General features: G+C 32.4%; 1 protein-coding gene across 1 annotated transcript; it reads right to left on the minus strand.

The window, feature by feature from the left end:
- Nucleotides 1-1,554: 1,554 nt before the first annotated feature.
- Nucleotides 1,555-21,607, minus strand: SF1 (Splicing factor 1). The gene is made up of 9 exons (XM_023166613.2): nucleotides 21,208-21,607; nucleotides 16,383-16,517; nucleotides 12,816-12,891; nucleotides 11,356-11,508; nucleotides 9,015-9,121; nucleotides 8,796-8,962; nucleotides 8,585-8,743; nucleotides 7,837-8,068; nucleotides 1,555-2,092 (listed from the first exon to the last, which is right to left on the minus strand). The coding sequence occupies exons 1-9, from the start codon at nucleotides 21,500-21,502 to the stop codon at nucleotides 1,704-1,706; spliced, it is 1,713 nt and encodes a 570-aa protein (XP_023022381.1). The 5' UTR covers nucleotides 21,503-21,607; the 3' UTR covers nucleotides 1,555-1,703.
- Nucleotides 21,608-24,442: the final 2,835 nt, after the last annotated feature.

Consider the following 24,442-nt stretch of genomic DNA (forward strand, 5'->3'; position numbering starts at 1 on the left):
TATGCTAATATGGTCTAGCCGTTCTTGAGTTCTTTTATTATCATTGTTATTTTTATTGATGAAATATCATTTTCAATACTTATTCTAATCTCAACAAAGACAAATCCAAAAAGTCAAAAATCACAAAAATTGGTCCAGCTGTTCTTGATTCCTTTTATTATTATTATTGATAAAATATCTATTTCAATACTTATCATCCTATTTCAGAAGAAGACATATCTAAAAAGACAAAAATCATAAAAATTGGTCCAGCCGTTCTTAAGTTCTATTATTATTATCATTATTGTTATTTGACTTTTTTTACATTCATTCACCTTTTAAACCTTTCAGCCAAGTGTTACACTTGGCTGCACCATACTGATGATGGGCCAAAAAGCCCGAAACACGTGTCTATGGTTTGCCACTTTCTTGAGTGCTATGTCCGATATTAACTTCTGTTTTTATATATATATATATATATATATATATATATATATATATATATATATATATATGATTAATATTCCGGAGAGGTGTATTATGACATGCTCAAGGTTGCCCCTTTCCTCTCATGCAGACCTACGACTTTGTAGGTACGTGTGGCAGATACCCAACAGAAAAAACAGCTAACCCAGCTAATGCTGTAAAACCATCAGGCACTTGTGCAACGTCTTCGACTTGGAAAATCCGACCAACCGATAGACCAGTTTCGGGGTGTTTGCCCCATCATCAGTACCGGACATGGTCTCTTCAGACCTACCTACAAAGTCGTAGGTCTGCATGAGAGAAAAGGGGCAACCTTGAGCATGTCATAATGCACCTCTCTGGAATATTAATCATTATTCAGACTCCCACCCCAGAGTATACTTGTGGAGTATTTTTCCAGCTGTCTGCAGGTGGCGCAGTAGACATCCCACTGAATTAACTGCAGAAAGATTTCATGACTAGCTGGAATTATATTTGTTTGGTCGTGATACTCTGATGATTCACACCGTTCTGAAGAGATCATGCCCGGTACTGATGATAGGGTAAGCACTCCAAAACCGGTCTATCGGTTGGTTGCATCGACCAACTGCTATTCAAAGTGGGAAATAACTTGCGACTAATCTTCTAAATCGAAGACGTTGGACAGGTGCCTGATGGTAGTATCAATAAGAGGGATGTCGTGCAAAGGTTACCAGCAACATGGGACATCCATTGTATCTCTCCACAAAATCAAACAGACCGCACAGCCCCAAGAGCAAAACTCGGCAACTGATAATTCAGGCATAATGAAAAACGTGGGTATATATATATTTATGAAGGAGGCCAAAGCATAATTCCGTGAAACTGCTTTCAATAACAATTGCATGATGACTCAATACTCTCAAATTTGACAATTTCGATTAACATTTTTTTTCTCAAATTTTGTTGGGCAACCCTGGTTTGATTTTTTGCCTGAAACTTTATACTGATACTTACAAGTTATTCTTCATTGCTATTATGCTATAGCATTGGTTTGTTTATCCAGAGAACTGGTCCATTTCAACTAGATATTACAACCTCGCTTGAGATACAAAAAGTTAAAAAAGTATCCAGAATGTATTTGCAGTTATATTTCCAAATAATATACATTTTCATAATTCACCAAAGATTATGCCTATTGTTTCTATTACTATTATAAAACAACATAAATAATAATATTTATTTTCCTATGTTCCACTCCTATAATAGACCCCACATCTTCAAGAAGGAGGGGGAGGGGGTGGAGAAGTCAATAAACTATTAACATCAATTCCTGGCGGTGGCGGAGGAGGACAACTATTTGAGGGCCAAGCAAATGGCGGAGGGGCCCATGGTGGCATACTTGTTGCAGGAGGCGGTAAAGTTGTTGAGTTTGAAGCTCCTGGTGGAGGAGGCTGACTAGCCCAAGGAGGCATAACATGTGGAGGACTAGAAGCTCCTGGTGGTGGAGGGGGTGGTAAAATACCAGGTGGTGCTGGAGGCCAAGACATAGTTGGAGGACCAGCCCATGGAGGTGGTGGCATTCCGTTCATCAAAGGCATGGGCGGTCCAGCCATTGGAGGAGCCATAAGTGGTCTTGGAGCCATTTGTGCATCAAATATGTTGAAACCTAATGACAGAAAATATAAATTATGCATGGTAGTAAAATAGAAAAATATTATTGTTTGAAGTTAGTTTAGGAATTATACCTTATTGACATGAGAGAAATTTCTACACAGCTATAAAGGTAGTGACAGACACACAGTCACAAATGTTTTGAATTATCTAACTTTTGTCTTCCAATCCAAACGCTCATAGAAATTCTTTGTATGAAAAAAGCGTAGAGTTCAGTGGGTGTAAATTATACAATATGCTTCCAATAGCTCTTAAGAATTCCCTAAATATTAATGTGTTCAAAAGTCAGCTGAAAAAAATGCTACTTCAAAGGACTTGTTACACCATTCAAGAATTCACCAATCAACTAACCTGAGATCTTGAGCTTTAGCACATTTGGTGAAACTGTTGACTTTCAATACTTGAGAACTTGTGTGTTGATTATATTTTATTGGCTTTTTTATACTCTATACCTAGTTACATTTATATTTTTATATTTATATGTTACTTTTATTCCTTATGGATGTTTATCACTGTTTGTGTTATTGTATTGTGTATATTATTTATATTATTTTGACTGACTTATAATATGGTTACATATTATTTGTCATATAAAATGGTTATATGTAGTTATTTACATTTATATGTTTTTACATTTACTTTGTTTATTGTGCATTGATTTCTGTCAACTATACTTTTCAACCAAAGAAATAAATATTATTATAATCCGCCGATTAGGATCAGGTTGAAATCAGCTAAATAGGTCATTTTTGGAATCTTCTTTTATGATGCAATATTACAAATTTATGTCCACCAGTTTATAAATATTCGACCAAAATCTTGGTTGTGCAAAACTGAAGTAACTGCTTCTATTAATACATTCAGTTAAAAGTGTGAGGATGCAATAACAACACTTCTTTTTTAATTTTGCACTTGTATTTTAGGATAAATGACTCATTTTTGTGCTATATCTTATACAAGATTCAGAAATAATTCCAATTCATATAGTTTCAACAAGATTTTTTTAAGTAAATCGATTGAATGTTTTGTGTTGACATCTTCAGAGGAAAATCTCTTTAACATGTAACACAAATCTTAGTGAACAAATAGCCGTTGGGTGGAGAATATTTCATAGTATATTGTGGGAGAACTTAAAAGAGTTTTTGTGATAATTTTTGTTTATTTTTACCTATTATGGCCATAATTGTTATATCTTAATGATTTGGAAACAAAAATTCATGTCTAATTGGTAATTTCATTGTCCAAATACAACGCATATCGGACAGAGGTATATGTATAATTTTGAGATGCAATCGACTTACCCCAATGAAGACTATACTCGATTCTAGTCAGTGGTTATCAATCTTAAACAGATCTTATTATCTAAGCATGGTCTTTATATTAAAAATAATAAATGGTATTCAACCTAACTATTTTAATAATTTAATTAAAGTCAAAAATGTAGTTCACCAATATGGCACTAGAATCAATACAGTGTGTCAATTTGAAAACTTCCCACCCTCAATATCTCCCTTCCAGTACATAATATGAAAAAATGGTCAGACAGGTCAACTTTATTTGCAAGGGGGACACTCTGAATGAATATTTTCAACCCTCGGGGTTCAACCCCCTAGGAGGGGTGGATGTTACCCTCAGAATTTCAAATGGAAAGGGGGGTCAAGTGGCACATCATTTTGAAGGGCATTCAATTCTCTTGCCAATGATACCTTTTTCATTAGTTTTTGATGAGCAGTTTTTGAACAATAACGTTCCAAACGAACGGTGATTAGAAGTGAATAAGAATAAATGATTAAAACTCGCCCGCACTAGATGTTTGGTATTCAGGTTGGTATTCAAAACAAATGATTGTAATGGACTATTGGAAAAGGTGAGCATCGTACTAGGTAGCATCGTTCCAACCCTTGAGTAATATTCGAATTCGTGGATGTGAGAGGAATGTAGAACTACTTAGTTAACGAAATACGCATCGAGTGCAAACAAAAAATACTAAATTGCAAAAAACAAATTTCAACCATCTTGTTACGCTTTATCTGATAATATGTTCAAAATGTTGTCCATTCTGCTCTAAACAGTAATACAGTCTGTTTTCGAACTCCTCTCGAACATTTTGGAAAACTTCACCACTAATTGACCGGCATGCTGCTGTAATTCGTCCTTTGAGGTCATCCATATCAGTGGGCTGTGTTTTATAAACGACAGATTTGAGATATCCCCAAAGAAAAAAATCTAATGGAGTCAAATCCGGTGATCTCGGTGGCCACTCAATTGATCCCCTTCTGCCAATCCATCTCTCCCGGAATCGCTCGTTCAACCATTGTCGGACGGGGCGAAAATAATGAGGTGGCGCACCGTCCTGTTGGAAATGTAACAAATCTTCCTGCAACAGTAAATTACCGTGTGCATCAATTTGAGTTTCGAGCTCGTGAGTTATAAGTGGATCGATAGGTGCTTGAAGCATATCTAGGTACAGATCACCATTCAAGTTTTCTTCAAAAAATAAAGGTCCGATAATGGCATTTCCAAGAATACCAGCCCAAACATTAACTTTTTGTGGGTGTTGTGTATGTCCTTCTCGAAAATTGTGAGGGTTTTCGTCACTCCAATAGCGACAATTTTGCCTATTAACATTGCCATTCAGGAAAAATGAACATTCATCACTGAAACAGATATTGAACAGAAGATTAGGTAAAGCATTGATTCGAAGAGTCATGATTTCACAGAATTCTATTCTTCTGTCATAATCATCCTCATGGAGCTCGTGGAGAATCTGCATTTTATATGGATGAAATTTGTGCATTTTCAATGCTTTCCTTACAGTCTCGTGTGACATTCCTGTCTGTTCTGCTACTGATCGTAAGGAGCTAGTCGGCTCTGCAGCAAATGTTCCCAACACCTCAATTTGAGCATCCTCATTCAGTACTCTGGGGTTATTCCTTTTTTTATTCTTCACCGAACCAGTTTCGGAAAACTTTGTCACCAAATCAAGCACATACCGGTGACTTATATTAAGATTTGGATTTCTTTCATTAAAAAGAGATGCCGCCCTTCGTGCGCACTTGCCCACCTCTCCATAAATAAAAATTATTTCAATTCGGTCTTGGATAGTGTAAACCATTCTTACAATTTATACACTTTCTAAGGTATCGCTGATCAGCTCAACAAATGAAACTGAAATGATAGTACTACCAAATGGCTTGAATGCGATGAACACCTTTTTTGCTCAAAAAACGATACTTTTTATAGCAGAAGTAACAAAAAAGGGATAAGAGTTTTAAATCCGATAATAAACCCAAATGAAAGTCACCGAAATCAGATAACTAATTAATGTAAATTTTTTGAGGCTTGTCTAATTTTACCCCTGATGGAAAGTTGAAAAGCTGACCCGTCATCACAAGTTTTACTTATAAGAGAGTCAATAAATTGTATTTCTTTGCATACTAACTTGATAACCAGGCATTTTAGTATAGGCCAATTCTAATTACTTCTATTAGTTTAGAACTACATTTTCGGATACTGCTGATCGGAAAATAATAAATGAGGGCACCGTCGGCAAGCGAATTGAATGCCCTTCAAAATGATGTGCCACTTGACCCCCCTTTCCATTTGAAATTCTGAGGGTAACATCCACCCCTCTTAGGGAGTTGAACCCCGAGGGTTGAAAATATTCATTCAGAGTGTCCCCCTTGCAAATAAAGTTGACCTGTCTGACCATTTTTTCATATTATGTACTGGAAGGGAGATATTGAGGGTGGGAAGTTTTCAAATTGACACACTGTATAAGCTTCCATGTATCCAGAACAAACTCAAGGTCAGCAATGAATAGTGTGTTTTTCAGAGGACTAGTGGAATTTAACAAACTGCCTGGTTCATTGAGAAACAACAAAAGTATCCAGGTATTATTTATTTATTGTTACATCCAGATACTCCTCATTTTTAATTTTATAAATTATTGATGTTACCATATTGACTTTTCAAAATAACTATATATTATTTTTTATCCAGTAATTTATTATTAATGTTTACTTACATTATGTATAATATTTTAATGACCGTTTGTACATTAGGGTAACCTAAATAAATTAAATACTACTACATATCAAATCTGAGCCAGATGGTGAAACAAAAACAAAGTCCTGTTAGCTGTTTTCATAAATTGTTGTGGTCTCTTGTGTTTCCCATGAGGGGAAATATTTTGTTTTACCTATTCATCAGTTTTTCAATTCTATATTGAACACACTGGAAACATTTCTTTCACAAATTTACAATTAAGTAACTCAAAAACACAAAATGCCCCAAAACAATAAACATAACCTATGAATATTACTGGAATTTTTTCCCAACACCAAATCGTTATTTTTAACACCTCGACACGTGTTACGATCACCAAGTGGTAATCTTCAAAGAGAAAGATTAAAACTGTTTTAATCTTTCGAAACACGTGTCGAGGTGGTAAAAATAATGATTTGGTGTTGGGAAAAAACTCCAGTAATATTCATTACTACACCAAAGGTTCCACACAGTGCATAATAAGAACATAACCATGCTTAACATTCAGTTATTTCATCAATAGAAACTCTTTCCAATATAAAAATGTAAAAGAACAAAAAATAAATAGCAGTGTCCCTCTTTCTTCTAATTCGCATTGGCATTTTCAACTCCTTTCGACTAAAGATAAAAGAAATTTCAATCATAGATGTTCATGAACATTTCATCCAAACAAAAATCTGCATAAGGACTAGAAGATCACAACCTTCCGAGAAATCATTTTTGTGTGAATGAGCTAGAGATAGCATAAAACAAAGAAATATATGTTTTCTAAACAGAGAACTCTCATGTCTGTAATTGCCCTCTTTTTCTTAAGCATGCCTTGAATTTCCTCTTTTTGAATAATGATTTACCATTTTATTAGAAAAGGTTTCTGTCAATTATCATAGAAAGGTTGTTTCAACAATATGAATACATCTCTTTCATTTTAAACAATATAGAAGTGTTCAAACAAAAGTTTATTTTTTGTGAAGAAAATGAAAGACTTTTATTGAAAAAAAAAAGACAACTAACCAGATCAAAATTGTCAGAACACATTTTAAAAACAAAAGGTGAATATCAAATTGAATAAATTGAATTATGTGTACTTCGCTGAAGTACACAGATGTCAAATCAACATTGACATATTTCACATTTCAAAATGTATTTGACAGATTCTGTCAAAAAAGTTTTAAAATAAAGCGTACACAAAAGGAAAACTGCAAGTTACATTTGATTTTTTCCAATCTGAAGGCAGACAGATTTCAACCTCCAAAACGATAAGATTATGTAATTTCTTGATAGGCAAAATTATTAAACAAAAGTCAGGGTAAACTAAAAAGTTTGACATTATAATCGTTGCCGGGGACATTTTCAAATTTGTGAAAGATTTTTTGTACCATAAAAAATTCAGCCAAGTCAAAGGTATGACAACTAGAATACAAAATGTATTTCAAATAAAAACTGCTGAAAAGAAGTTTATAGTTGTTTGAGAACAAGAATTTAAAAATGTATTGAATTAGTGGTCTTCAATTTGAACACTCGCTCAATACATAAATGTGAAATTTTTATTTGAATTTTGGCCTAGTATCAAGTTCTACAAATTAAAAAAAATAAGATTTTGATCAAGAACCAACTCTGTGAAGCTGTCAAAAAATTTAAAATTTCATGTAGGTATATATACAAATGAAAAGCAAATATAATTTTGTCTCTTACCTGTTGTTTTCCGTTGTTGAGTAGTAGTAGTTTGCTGCACAAGTCCAGGAGGAGGTGCCTCACCCAATTCGGCCATAAGAGATAAATATTCCTCATCAATCTTTGCCTTGTCGCCAGGCAGTGGTGGGCCTCCTAGTCCAGGTCGTTTGGACCTACAATCACGAGCGATATGCCCGGCTGCACCACAACTCGAACATACTATGCTGTTAGTAACATTAGGTTTGTCTGGACACTAAAAAAAAAAGAAAAATGATAATGATCACTAATAAATCCAAGAATCAAGAATGTTAATTTTATTCACTAGATGATTATATCCAACCTCAACTAGAAAATTATATTTCATTATATTGGGTATTTCTTAAAATGTTCTTGAACAGCATTTCAAGATATGTTAAATATAAAAAAACAAAAAAAAACAGATGCTTTAAAGCTTATTATTATAACTTGTAAATTAAATTTCACTTCAAGCAACACCACCTTTCTCCCAAGATAAATATATTTAAAAAAAAATGGTTTCAATGGGTCCATAATTTTCAAATATAAGAAAAATTTATTCTACAACCTAATCTCATAATTTGATATTGTATTACTATACTACACGTGATATTTCCTTTTATTTACAATACATAAATTTTTAGTATCCTTAAGACGATCTAATATATGGTTGAATGTTGATATTTGCAAATTGTTTTTTCTTCTTCTAACCTCCAATAACCAAAAGTGCCAGTACATAAAAAAAAACACTTACCAGCCAAGACTTGTGATCAGTAGCCCCACAATTATTACACCTCATTCCATCATTCTCCCTAAGTGTTCCATTTAGTTGAGCCAACTCCCTTAACTGCATTCGCCTTAGATCATTCTGATTTTCAGGCACCTCAACACCTTGTCTTATAACTTCTTTTATCTATAAAACTTAAAAATTAGTTTTGAATAAAATAATAAAGGGAATTTCATACCCGTTCTACAGCTTTTTTAACACATTCTGGATTAGTAGCAGTAATGTATGCATGTAGAGGTTCGTCTTCACCAGGCAATGGCTGTCCATCTTTCCGTCCGACTTTCCCCTCTTTGACAGATCCTTTTCCACGTATAATAATTTTTGCTCCTGTTTCTTTTTCCATGGCTAAAACAAATTCAGTTGAAAGCAATTTTTCTTTCAGATTATATTTACTTACTTTTCAACGTGTTTCCTCTAGGACCAATAAGAAGCCCCACGAAATTAATTTCTGGGTGTTCTTCTTGTGGTATCATCACCTTGTCACTGACTCGAATAACTGGAGGTCTGAAATAAAATTATTTGTATTATATGTGAACAATAATGGTGGAGAGTGGGAATGAGTATATGAAAAATCAGTTTTTCGAATAGTCAGTCATTTTAGATCAGACCCGAAAGATGGTAAAACATCATGTGAAAAATTTACAAAGAAAGGAAAATTTGGAGGTAAAGCATGAAAATTCAAATTAAAGTTTTTTTTCTCACAACGATTATTCATTGTATACATAGAATCAAATGATTTTAAATTTTTTTTAAGGGCAAAACACAAGTGCTACAGAAAAATCCTTAAGGCGCTCAATGTGATTCACATTGGATTTGAATCGCTGAAGATTAAATCCATTCATAAAAACGTTCTCAGGAAGTTTATTCCACACAAACGCCGTTCTCCAAATGAAAGAGTTTTTAAACAGTGAAGTTCGAGGTGTTCTGAGGTGAACCTCAAAACAATGAGCAGCCACAGTTCGTCATGTATTTCTGATATGTACCACTCTTGGTAGAATCAAATGTGCCAAGTCACTTGAACACTTCCCGTGAAAGTATCTATAGAAGAGAGACAAATTTCCAACCTTTCTTTGATGTTCCAGACTATCAAGGTTGCAAGTGATGTTCACATCTCTTGCAACCAGCAACTTCAGGGTATGTTTGGGGACAAAGCTCAATACTTCAAAGAAGGTCTGATCTGACCTTATAAAGCATCAAAAGTTCTTGAGGTGTGTAGTTTTCTGATTCGGAACAGTGTTCCAAACTTTCGAGAAGCAGCCTTTGCAATTCCATCAACATGATTGTGCCAAGACATATTGGTGTCCATTTTAACCCCAACTTATCGAAGCAGAAAGCGGAATTGGCTGACCTGACAATATTATATCCGGTTCGGAAACATTTATCTTTTTGGAGAAAACAGATGCCTGGGTTTTTGTGGCATTGAATTGAACCTGGTTACTTTCATCCCAATTCGAAATTACTTCTAGATCCTCATTAAGATGTTCAACTCCTGTTTCCAGTGAAGATGAGCATCCGCAGCTGATGTTCCGGAATCCAAATGCAAAGACGAGACAAGTGTGCTGTCATTAGCAAAGCAAGATATTGGACTCCTGGTCCTCTGGTTTTATATAGGCTAAAGTGAGAGCGTAAGTTAAATGGAAGTAACAAGTCTCTGCCATGTACCACGTTTTGCAACACCAACCGTTATTTTGATACCTCGACACGTGTTCCTTCAAGAGGAAGATCAAAGAAATAATTAAACTGGTTTAATTTTCCTCATGAAGATGATCAATTGGTGATCTAAACACGTGTTGAGGTGCTGAAATAACGGTTTAGTGTTGGAAAAAAAACTCCAGTAATATTCATTACTACACCAAAGGTTCCAAACAGTGCATCACAAGTACATTAACTGAGAACCAATTGCGACCGTTATCACATCTCCTTTGATGTCTACCGCAGTAGTAGACGAAAAGTGAGGCATAAAACCGGCAGACCACGGTTCTAAAAAAAGTGACTATTAATAGTGCATTTCTTCATAAATTTTAAATTGCCATTAAGTTTGTTGGTATGAAAGCTATATTTGGTGTAACTCCAAAAAATGATAGTTGTAATTTCATGCAAAACGAGTTTTGCATTTCATTAGTCACAGATCTTGAATTTTTGTACAGCAAGCGCCAAACGTGACGGCGAGCGGTCGCGCAGGTATAGACTCTCCCAACTAAATTACTATTAGATTAAGATAAGCCCTTGTGGCCAATGTCATACCTATAATTATATAGTTTTAATTAGGGTAGCAAATGGAACATGACTTCTTTGAATTTCTTTTCATATTTTATTTAGTATTATAGATAGTACAGTTCATTGAAATGTTATATAATGATACACTTATCCAAAAAGAAACTTTTGTTAAGCGATGATATTTTTTCAGAAACACAAATTATTCCGACAATGCTAAATGCCAACAGTATTGGCGGACAAGTAATGATACATCTCTGTACAGAGCATTTGTTATGTCTTGCAAGAACTGTAGTGGGGGACATTGAAAATGAGTTTGTGCACATGGGGGCAGGCTCGTCATCACGTTTGTCGCTTGCTGTGAATGTTTTTTATACACATAAATCAAATAAGGCATGGATATGGTTTTCATCAGTTATGTTGTCTGATAGTGATCAATAAATGACAAATATGTTATACTCAGCAGTCACACATTAGATATTAGAGCATTAATATTTGAAGTGTCAAGCATGAAAACTACTTACTTATAATCTAGGGGAGGTTTGAATTCAGGATTGATTCCTTGCATTCTAAGAACAAGAGCATGTCTATCTTCTTCAAGTTTTTTTCTGGTTCGAAATTCTCTTGTATTCAACCTCTTGCCATCGCTGCTATAAATAGGTTCTGGTGATGGCGATCTGACAAGAAAAAATTAAGTTAATAACCGTTTTGTTTTCTGTTTGCCAATCACAGATAATAAGGGCTGACTTTGGTCTGTACAGAAAAGTAATCCAAGTATCAGTCGAAAAATGTTTAAAAAAAAGTGATTATAAATAAGAGAAAAATATTTCATTTACAAAATTAAGAAAAAATACTTAGTTACATGGATTCCAAGTGTGAGAATTATCATAATCTTTGAAAAATGAACACACCGTATGTCCACACTGTCTTTAAAGACTATTCAGCAAATAATCTGTGATGTAACAAACAGAAAATGAAAACATTCTAAATGTGAATTTAAGACCAGCTGGTAACAATAATAACAGCTAAAAACTATAATAAAATTATTCAAGTCAGTTATTGCAATTGTTTCGTTTCAAGAAAAGTTTCCTAAAAAGAGATTGTATTATTTGCTGCAATGAAAAATTATTTTAATAAGGGCCTTATTCAAAAAGTGCTGAAACTAAACATGTTTTATTAATAATTAGGGCCTTCATGACTCATATTTGGCTGAAATTGAATAATTTAGTTAGAAAATAGCTAGTCGATTGAATTGGAAAACTTGATCTAAAACAGAAATGTTATTAATGGAGTAAAATCTATATTTCTTATTGATTCAAGTATTTTTGTATTATAAACCTGAAAAAACCTACAATGATTCCATTATTCTTAAAATATGATTTGATTTTTTCGATCACTAACGACTGAATGCGTTTTTATTGGAATTTCACGATATTGGAGAATATTTTTTGTAACTCAAGTCTGATATGTACGTCCTGCAGAAATATAATATTTTCAATTGCAATTTTTCCATAAATAAATTCAATTTAATTTTTGTTAATTTACTCTCTCACTCTGATATATCTATATATAAAATCAAATTTTCTATTCATTTTCAAAACAATTCATTCCACAAAAATCACTTTCATGGATGTTCAAACAGTAAAAATAAAGGTGAGAAATCGCAAAATGCAAAATACAAATAACTTTTATTTATGTTAATTGCAAAACTTTTATTTGATTGAATTGTCCTCTGAAAATATAGCTGTGACAAAGATACTTGAATGAACAAAAGATGAACTGGGTTTTCATCATGAAAGAACTTTATAAGAATATTGAACACTTTACTGATATTTTCCACAGAAATGTATTTACAAAAAGCCAATTCATCTTGTATAGAGTAAAAAATAAAAAAAAAGGAAATATATTGACTGTTTTATAATGTTGCCAAACCACAGTAGCCAAATGGTTGACCATGTTGTCAGTCTAGTCTCATATACCCCACCTTTCTTCTGGATTGGCAGGAATTCCAAGGTCACCTGAACGCAGCTTTCGACTCACTTCTTCGATCTGGAGTTGAACTGTAATAAAATGGGTTAAAAGAGGGCAAAGCCCAAGAGTTAGATACATTTTTTGAAAAGGAAAATTATTATTGCAATTGGCTATGTAATAATAAGTATGTTCGCGATTTTTTATTAATTATTCGAATTCTGTTCCTAATTCAGACTTTTATCTGAAAAAAATCAGCGATAAACTAGTAAAATGTGAAGCATTGATTACACTTATGAGAAATAGTAAATTATAAATGAAGTATTAAACAATGAGTTTAGTAAGGACAAACATTATATAAAATGTATTATTGAAAATGGTTAACTTCTTGAAGATCTCATAAAAATATGTAATGAAATGAATAACCATTTTATAAATGTGGGGCTCGAAATGTCATCCAGTATTTCCATTTCACCTATTAATAATAATAAAAATATAGAGTTTACACCTTGTAAGGAAGTGAAAAATATTATAAAAGATTTCATTAAAAAGAAATCGGCAGGATTTGATAACATAAGCATAAAACTTATTAAAATGGTTACCACAAAACTATCACCTCTAATTATTGAACTTATAAATAATTCCTTTGAAACAGGTGTTATTCAAAATGACATGTAAAGAGCCACATTGAACTAGTTTTTAAAAGTGGAAACAAAGAGGGTTTGAGTAATTATAGACAGAGATCTATATTACCAGTTTTATCAAAATCATGAAATAATGAAACAAAGGCTTTTGTAATATCTGGGTAAAAAGAATTTTTTGTACATTTATCAATATGGTGTTCAAAAATCAAGTGTGACAGAATCTGCCATTTTAGATTCAACAACCAATATACAACTAAAATTATATAAAAATTTTCATTTTGGACTATTATCACTATCAAAAGCTTTTGATACTGTCAATCATATAATTTTATTACAAAAAATATTTGATAATGGGATTAGAGACTCAACTCATTCTTGTTTCAATAATTATTTAAATATGTGTGATTGATGACTGGTTTACTTATGGTAATTCATGATCACTTAAATGAAAAGAATGAAATACTTTTGTCTAAATACCACTGGTAAATTTTATTTATAGGACCGGTTTCGGGTTTGACCCCATTATCAAGTATAAAACTGCAATATGAATTTTGAAATATCGATTTTATTAGAATTTTCAGGTATGCTGCAAGGACAGGTATTTGAGAGACAGGACGCTAACTTAATACCACCCTAAAAATTGTAGGGGTTGTTAAACTCATAAATTCAAGAGAGGAGACCTACATAAATCAATTTGCTCGTTTAGGGGTATATATTTCTGGTTTTCGATTGATTTGTTGGAGGCCATGGAAATCAACAAATCAATTAAAAACCAGAAACATATACCCCTAAACGAGCAACTTGATTTATGTAGGTCTCCTCTCTTGAAATTATGAGTTTAACAACCCCTAGAATTTTCAGGGTGGTATTTTAAGTTGGCATCCTGTCTCTCAAATACCTGTTCTTGCAGCATACCTGAAAATTCTAATAAAATCGATATTTCAAAATTCAGATTTCAGTTTTGTACTTGATAATGGGGTCAAACCCCAAACGGGTCGTATTAATCAAATTTACCAGTGGTATTTAGACAAAACTTATTTATTCATTTCATTTAAGTAATTATTTAAATAATAGAAATCTGTTTGTATGTAGGGGGATAAAAGTGTTTCAATTCCGGGACCTATTTTATTTCTCATTTATATCTATTTAATTTCCTATTTGATCTTTAGCAGATAAATCAAACTGTTAGCAGATGACACAAACTTAGTTCATCATCAACAATCAATATATCAAAATCCTAGTTCATTTTTTTCACAAAGAGAAAGTCAAAATTGATAAAAGATCACCTAGTATTAAATGAACTGAACGAAAATATTTCTGTATAACTGAAATTTAAGGTTTATATTTAGTCAAACAACTTTCTTGGAAAAACCTATTCAATATTTACAGAAAAAAATTATCTCCACTGGTTGACATGCCTTATGTTTTTAATGTTGTTATATTTATTTAAAAATGTCTTATATACTTGTCTTTATGTGTCATTAAGTGATATTAGCGTTCCATCCTCATCAATGTAGTATGTCCATGTATGCATATCATATATATAAAAATGGATGTTTGTTGGTTGGTTGGTAAGTGATAAACTTCTACATCGCTCAGCTGATCGTGATGAAACTTGACATGTATAAGTAATTTTTCATAGAGAAGGTTTATAGGCTATTAATTTTTCTGTAACTCGCCACTAGATGGCGCTGTAGAACAATTTTTTGAAAGCACTGTTCTGTAATGCTACGCTCGCCTAGCCTAAGTTCGTTGATTTGATTCTGTCAAAACATTGAAACAGCAGCGATACAGCAACAGTACTAGTATGTAATATATGTAACTAGTACTTTAGGAGTAACTTTTTGTAGTAATTGTGTGGGTTTAACCACCTCACCAGACACGTCCAATACATCGTATAATAGGAAAACATTTAATAAAATTTTATTTGATTTGAACTATAAATTACTCTAAAAAGTTGTTTCTGAAAACCAGTTAAAAAAAAAATACCTGAAAAACTGGTAAATGTCTTCTTTCTTCAAATTAAGATGCATTATATGTTCTGTATTCAGAAGTATTTCATTTCCTGTCAATATTTAGTTTTACAAATTTAGTTAAGGTCCCTGTTATGAACATTTATGTTTCTTGGGGTCAATAAATGATTGATATAAATTATTTGCTGGGAAAAATTGGATTCTCCATTAAAATTACATTTGTCTTCCACACATTAAACAACCTGCTATAAAAATTTAATGGACAAAACACTTTAAACCATTTCATAAATCTACCCAACTGTCTTGATTCCCGCCGACAGTTCAATACCAAATTCAGATTAGTTCACACTTTAGAGATTATTATAAAAAAAAAAAACAGAAATCCCTGAAAGTATCTCACACATTTTGGTAGAACTGGAGTGATATTGGAAATGAATATTTAATTCACTCTCAACTTGCCTTTAGAAATCTTCAAAAAAGATAAGATCAATTGGTATAAATTATACTGCCAGGCAATTTCAAATCAGCATTTTTAAAGAGATTTATGTTTAGAATCCAGCACCTGAAAAAGAAAACATTGCTTCTAAACAATCAATTATTGACAGTTGTACTGCAAAAGAACTCTGGCAAAATGTAGGTGGAATCATCTTCAAAAGCTGTAAAATTTGTGAGTTGAATTATATTCATCATAATACCATTGTATAGTGATTAAATAATTGCACTTTCAATGTATAATCCTGATGTTTTCTGTAAAATAAGGGAATACAAATTTTGATTTAGAAGTGATACTTACAAATTATATTTGCACTATCTGATTCAATGTATCTATCCCACTAGAGACTCAGCCTGCCTGACACTCCATATTCACAGTACTCATCAACAAAATTATACAATTCATATCGATATATCTTCATATAATCTCTCTTATTAACCTAATAATTATTTAATACCAGAAAAGCAACTTACGTAAATATGCCTGTTCCTGTTCCTTATCAAGGTTTGGCGGAAGGATGGTGGGCATCCCAGGAATGAATATTTTTTCATGTTCACTACCTCCCCATCGAGACCTTTTTTTTCGCCTTCTTTCTTCTTCTGTACTTCCTGTAAATTTTGAATCAATTTATAACTGAAATTATCATCAAGCACCCAGTAAATAAAATTGCAAAACAATTCTTTTTTAGTGACCATTTACATATTGTCTGTTGATATTTATAGTGACAATAATTCAATATTCATTATGAAGATCAAGAAAATATTAAAGACTCACTGACTATTCAAAGAATATATTTTGAACATTTATCTATTTGAATCATATTTATATTATTCAAAAGTGATCTTTGAATCATTTTTTAAAATGTTCTTAGAAGATGTTTTGAATATTGTATAGATAGATAGATACATTTATTTCAGAGTATTTTATAATCAGTCACAAGAGTGGCAGAATATTTTTGTCTGAGAAATATGTCAAAAGGAAAATTGTAAAAATATCAAATATGTGTACATATAAATCCAAAAATGAAACATTCAAAATGAATAGCTTCAAGTTTCAAACACGATTACAAACATTTTAAAATATGCGTCATATTGCGCATGATTACTGAAAGTAGAGATAATTTCTATAAACACATAGCACAATTTTGAATAAAATTTGGTTCATAAATTTCTACAGGCCAGAAAATATTCATCAGTATTGTAGGGCTTTATATTACATAAGAATTTTCTTACAGATTTCAGAAATCTGTTAGCAACAACAATATCTTTCATGATTTTCGGAAGATTATTACAAAATTTCATTCCAGTATAGATAGTGCTACGTTCATATAGGGATTTTGCATTGATGGGATATGAGAAGTCTTTTTTTCATCTTGTCTCATAAATATGCGTTTCGCGATGTATGTCAAAATGGCCTGGATGATTTTATTGATTTATAGATATAGATTGCTGACACAGTAAGTAATTTGTTGATCTTAAAGGCTCCTCTGCAGGAATCTCTTGTATTCATATTGAAGATTATTCTGATACTTTTTTTACATAGGAAAACTCTATTAAACCCGTGACATGAGCCCCAGATGATTATCCCTTGTCTCATAGCGGAGTAAAAATTCGCATAATATACTGTCACTAGTGCTTCAAGATCAACATTTTTTTTAGGACTCTCATGGCGTATGTTACCGAGGATAGTTTATGGCAAAGGTTGTCTATCTGACTAGTCCAACTTAAAGTGTCATCAATGTATATGCCTAGAAACTTCACTGAAGTATTACAAATGATTTTTTGATTGTGCATAATTATGTTTTGTGGTGTTTCTATACGGTTATTGATTTTGAACATGATACAATATGTTTTTCCATTGTTGAATTGTTCTATTATTTTGCTACCCTTTTTTATAATAGCAGGTAAGTTCGCACCTGTTAATAGAAGATTGGTATCATCAGCATAATTGAATATGTGAGCAGTGTTTATGTCTGCTATAACCTTATTGGATTTGATGAAGTATTTGTTGAAGCTATTGGCTACCTATCAAGGATTATCGTATTCAAATTGTACAGTTTGGGATACACCTATCACTTCTCTAATAAATACTCTGTGTTCAAGATAGGGAGGGTCAGCATGAGGAAATCAGAGACCATGAGAGATACGAAGAGAGTTAAACTGAGAAAAAGTTATGAAATCCAGAGATATTAGAATTTTTCCAACATCATTTGAGAAGGTATCAAAAATATACTTTTTCATTACCAATTTTCCAACTGTACAAGACATCATTTACAATCTGACTTTTCATCTTTGGAAAACCAACCTAAATTTTAATCTTTTAAGTGGCGACTACTTCACCAATATATCATAATAATTGTTCAATCAGTTCATTTCTAAACTTCATTTGAATGAGGTCTAAAATAGGGAACTTTGTCATAATTTAATGTAACTTTCATTTTTTCCAATCTGGCTCTTCTTATCTCAGACACATTGGGTATAAAATATATACACATTTGTAGATTTTTATATCTATTGAATATAATTGAAGAAGATATTATTTTGAGTATTCTACAAATATATAAAATACAGACATCGGTAAATCCATTTGTATGATGGGAGAAATTTATGATAAAAATTATATTTGAAAAATATTAGGAAACCCTGCTAATATTGTTAGAAAATTTCAATTTCTAAGGTACCATGTCGAATTACAATAGAATAATCTTAATTTGTCCTACATAATAAAAACCTGTTCCTATGTGTACAACACATGTCAATACAATTACTATAACATATATGAAATGAAACAAAATTATAAGATAAAGTCATAACATAACCTGTTTTAAAACAAAACATAAAAAATCATCAATGGTGTAGAAAGTCGTGGATATCAGAAACTCTCTTAATTTAATGACACATTGATCTGAAACACTATCATAGTTTCTCATTTACATTTATGACAGATTTTTTTTCTGTATCAATTAGTTTGCAACTAGTTTGGATAGGTAACCCAAAAATTTTTTGCGGGCACCTTTTTTGAAAGATGAAGACTTTATTTGTATCAGTGGACATTTCTCAGAATAAAATACAATAATTCAAAAGACTCTGAATATATGCATTATAAAAAAAATGCTGCCACCTCAGATATGTTTTGAAACAATGAATTGATATGGCTTTATCCGTCTAGCCTAGAGTCGATTGTGATGTCCAGAAATTATAACTTCTTTTCAGTTTCTAATGTTATTTGCTCATTCGTGTATACTGGTATGAATCCGTCAGTTTGTGAGAATGAAATTAATTGGGTTTTTTCATTACTGACCAACAAGTTATTGCAGTTGTTCAACACATTTCTTCAAATTTTGATATTTCTCACTGGAAACTATTGCCCAGAAATCTAGTCCCAAGGATGACCTTGCTTTTAGAAATACTTATGTATTTCAGTTTTCCAGTAAAATCTGCTAAGGATTCAATTGAAAATCTAAATCACCCAATTGCTGATAATTACCACCCATCTCAGGAAGTTTATTCCACATAAACGCAGTTCCCCAAATAAAAAGAGTTCTTAAAACAGTGAAGTTTGTGGTGTACTGAGTTGAACCCCAAAATGATGAACAGTGATAGTCCGTTGCATATTTCTGATATGATGATCTGTCATAATGATCTCCTGAGGAAGTTAGTGAAACGCACATTGTGAGAAAGTGTTTTGTTGGGAAAGTGTGTTGGGAAAGTGTTTTCAATAGATTCATTTCACACCAAAGGTTCCGGTACGAACTATTAAATGAATTTAATGTTGATAATTTATATTTGATAAAAAGTAGCTTACACGAGTCTACGCTTTACCTAAGTGTACCTATAGTACGAAGATGGATTGGACACGTTTGTCAGTTCACGAGCCCCAAAATTGTATTCCATAGCACAGGTGAGACTCAACCAAAGCATAATATACATTTTTTGCTGTCTGATACCCAATTTCATTAACAATTCTTGAGTATTATCATTGGTAGTCCCTAAGAATTTAGTTGTATCTTTTTTTTACAAGTAGTATATAGGACAGTTCACATTCCAAAGAAAGGAGATTTGTCCTTTTCAAGTTGAGTGTTGTGAGATTTGCATCACTCCAGTTCTTGACTTACATTAGATCAGTGTTAATTTTTGATCTGAGTCTTTCGGGATTTTCATCATGCCCAAACAGTACAAACAGAACAGAGCCTAAATCCCACCTTTGGGAAACACCTGACTTTATATTATTTTATTTGGGAGATGTTGTAGTTTTTTCAAACTGTTTTTTATTTTCTAGAATGCAAATTTCAAATCAGAAGAATAGTGGCATTCCTAATGTTTGGATAGCATTACATTCATTTATATTTTATTTTTGTGAGACTTTGTTGTTCTCTATTGAAAAACAATTGAAATGATAGAAGAATAATGGTTCACAGCTTGCGATCGATGATAAAAAAGGTGTCATTTAACAGAGTTTTTCTTACCGGAAGTGAGTTCCTAAGATAGTTCATTGCCATGTTATTAAAGAGGAAAACAAAAGTAGGTTTTCCCACATGGTTCAAAAATATTACTCTTCAGGCCAGTGTGCAGAGAAAGTTTTATGAGTGCAGTAATGATTTCGTTGTAGATTCAAATAGTTTAATTATTTTCAGATACAAAAATTGCACCCTTAAAACTGGACTATTGCAGCCTTTCATCTCCGTATTGATAAAGATACAGCAGATAGAATAATTGGCATGTAGGATGCGATAAACTACCTCAGTCATATTGACCAATGCGGCTTCCTGATCACAACAAAGCTCTCTTTCAGATTGAAGTCACTGGTCTGAGCAAAAATTATTTTCGCAGTCAAATTGACATAACGGCCAACTTAGTAAAAGAAATAAAACTCGATGGAACATATACCCTTTTGGTTCAATGAAGGCTCTTTAGACTAGTGTTGGGACATTGAAACGAGTATTTAGCGATTCTATAAATTAAGGCGATCATTCAATAAGTATGTCTATGCTGAGCATTTCACTTTGAGATTTTTGAGTGATTAAAAAAAAAGCCTTTTTGTTTCTCATGTACCAGTTTGAAATCATATATCTTCAGTTTTGTCTTAAGAATTCACATTGCTCATTTGTTACTACCAGAAACTTACAACATCTCTCATAGATATTCTAAGTTAGTATTTATAAAATAGCTGTGCTCATGCATAATATATTTCCACTGAAAATTAATTATCAAATGAGCAACCCTGTAAATGTTCACTGAAAATCAATAAATTTCGCTGTAATCAGCACAACAAATTTAGCTGATTTTCCAAAAATCATACCAGTAGAATGGTTCGAGTTGCCGTCACCTTCCTTGGAGATTAAACTTGCAAAATTTCTCGTTGCAGCCAAAGTAGCTAATGTATCTGCAATCATTTTATCTCCATCTGGTTCTGGTGAAGGAGATCTCGTATCCCTTTCGCGTCTTCTGTCACGATCACGGCTCCTGCTTCGGTCCCTTCGCCTCTCTCTATCTCTGTATCTATCTCGAGATCTACTGCGTCTTCTATCACGTCTGTCTCGATCTCTATCACGATCTCTTGATCTTGACCGATCTCGACGTCTTGAGGACCCCATTTAACTATAATTCGCGGCTTTCAAATAAACGATACAATAAAAGGAGTCAACATGCACAAAGATAAAATGGATGACACAACACTATTGACAGACAACCAAGAAAAGCAAAACTGTGTTTATCCGTTTCCGTCACTGCTTTATGCGCATGCGTTCATCCGTTTCTTCTTCTTCTTATTATTCCAAATTCCAATGTTTAGATATCTTGTTTCTACTCGGGGGTAGTTTATTGGAGGGGTTACAAAATATTGAAAATTTTAGTCGCCATAGTTTTGATGTCATTGATTAGAAAATAGTACTAAATTAAAATGAAAGGATTATATTTTTTGGAAAAAAAGGTTTTTGGCTTTCTACTACTCCATCTTGATACAAAAAAAAGGGAATCTTCCAAAGAAAGGAAGGAAGCAATCAATTTTTAAGAAAGTAACTCTATACATAAATGTATCATGCAAAGAACTTTCAGTTACTACTGAAGTATTTCTTACCAAAGAATTTTTCTTTCGTATAATTCATTGTCTATATGGAAGTATCTGATTCAGGGAGGCTTTATATATGTATAGAGTTACTTCTTTAAAAATTAATTGCTTCCTTCCTTTCTTCGGAAGATTCCCACATTTTTTTGTATCAAGATGGAATTAAAGAAAGCCAGAACTTTTTTCCCAGGACTAAATTATTAGTGATATAGAATGTATTTTAATTTTTTTTATTTCACCGTTATCTCTATGAGTATTGAAAAACCAACATTTCTCAAATCAATATCACTTCATACCATCTACTAGAAATCAAAAGTACTATAAACATTTTGGTCCTTTGAGGCTGACCTTTGAAGCTGAAATATAGGAAGTTGCAGGAAGGAGTAAGTGCCAAAAAGTGGGTATCCCTCATCTCATCTTATCCTCATATTCGTGTTTCCAATAAATTTAAACTGAATGATGACTATAGGATATTCACGTTAAGAAGAGAATATCAAAAAATGGAAAAGGAAAATGTCATTGTATTCGAAGTGTACTATGACGATATAATAATAAAGCTCTGTATAATTTCGGAAGGAGCAATCATGAAATACAAATCAATTCAAAGAACTGAACTAAGATTATAAAAAAAGGAAAGAAGAAAAAAAATCACATCAAAGGTGCTGCTTCGTTCAACAAAGTTGTATTTCAACTAAGTAAATTAATAGTAAGTAAAATTAATAGCAATAAAACAAATCAACAGCGCAAAAAAAAATTTGAAAGTTCGAAATAGTACACATGTCGGCAACGCCGTAACTTGTCATCTTGTGACGTCATTCTCTTCTTAACGTGAATATCCTATAACCATCGACATAGGTTATGTTGCTGCCTATAACAGTAACGATATTTTATTTGACTACTTACTTTTAGTATTTGTTGGGACTATTTCGACAATGCTTTAGGCATATTGAATATATGCAGGTCTTATCAAAAGAAATGATTACTTCTGAAAAGAAAAGAAAGACTGACAGTTTTCGAGTTTTTTTCGATTCGGCAACGTCTGAAATTTTACTATCAGTTGAGCAACTTACAAAATGAAATGTTACTTGTTTCATTGCTATTGAACGCATTTCAGTGGGCATTTTAACGTTGTTATGTTGCATATACAAAATAACCAAAAATGACGTCATTCTCTTCTTAACGTGAACAGCCTATACTAATATTATAAATGTTTTAAGAGGCCGTGAGAGCACGGGAGCATCTCTCTTCTTGCTTTACTCTCTCTAGCCAAATTAATCAAAGACGCACGTCTCTGCTGGCGGGTAGCGGAAGTAAGCACTCGAAATATATTTGATGCATTTTATGCTTGGCTATATTTCTAGAATAGCTATTTATGTAAAGAGTTACGAAAACTTTAATTTTGTGTAACGAGCGCAAGTTACAGAAAATAAAATCCTATCGTGTTACATACAAGATTTTTTTAATTTCATTGAAACATTGCTTTCATTATTTTTCGATGATAAAGTATCGAATCTACAAATATTTTCACTAATCAAGGATACTATTCATCACATAGCTTGTCACTTTGGCGTCTTCTATACATTAATTTTTATCCATTTACTTTGAGTGATTTCATAGAGGCAGAAGATATAGAGTAATGACTGATAAGAGTTCTGAATGGAAATTTGTTCTTGTGTTGTGTGATTTTCGAGTTGAAAAGTATGATAAAATCACTGAACCCAGACAAGAATTAGCGAATGATATAAAAATATAGTTATAAAAGGCACATTCGGTAATCATTTATAAAAAATTAAACATGTCATGATTGTTTACGAGAAGAGAGGAGTTTCGTTATCGTTAATTTCATAAATATATTTTTTATATCATTCGCGGTGATTCTAAGCAAGGTTCAATCATTTTTCCTTACTTTCCAACTTGGAAACCACTCAACGCAAGTACAAATTCTGATTTTTGTCTTTTTTCACATTTCAAAATCACTCGAAACGAGTTGAATGTAGAAGATGTCAAATCGACAAGTTATGTGATGAACATAATTGATTAGTGAAAATGAACTGTGACTAATACAAAGAGTTTCATTGAAAACAATAAAATATAACGTAGAATGAGCGAAAAGTAAAATCAATCACATTTCTATGAAACATATATTTTATTGAATTTCATTAGTTCGGACTTCCATTGCCTGATATTATATAAAATGATTTGAAATCCCTGAAAGAACTAAAAAAAAAAAAAGAATTAAAAAATTAAAGAACAAGAATAAAAATTAATAGCTGAAAACCAATGAAAACCAATTTAGACTTACCCGATTTGAGACAAAATTATAAACAGATTTTTAATGAAGTATTGGACACCTTTTTAATGCAAATCAAAGTTAGATTTGAAGATTTACTTAAATTAAACTACCTTGTTTGTTGCTGTTTGAAAAATTTTCGTCCTATACCAAAGATTTTCCCCAAAAACTTTATAACGA

The sequence above is a fragment of the Leptinotarsa decemlineata genome, unplaced genomic scaffold (assembly GCF_025532065.1).
Source record: "Leptinotarsa decemlineata unplaced genomic scaffold, Ldec_3_MD MMD2_tig00000199_RagTag_RagTag, whole genome shotgun sequence".
Taxonomy (NCBI): Eukaryota; Metazoa; Arthropoda; class Insecta; order Coleoptera; family Chrysomelidae; genus Leptinotarsa; species Leptinotarsa decemlineata.

Coding starts and splice junctions, on each gene's coding strand:
- SF1 (XM_023166613.2), bottom strand. CDS start 21,502: ATGGGGTCCTCAAGACGTCGAGATCGGTCAAGATCAAGAGATCGTGAT. Junction 16,518..21,207: donor CAACTCGAACCATTCTACTG/GTATGATTTTTG, acceptor CAAAATTTACAG/GAAGTACAGAAGAAGAAAGA. Junction 2,093..7,836: donor TCAACAACGGAAAACAACAG/GTAAGAGACAAA, acceptor TTCTGTCATTAG/GTTTCAACATATTTGATGCA.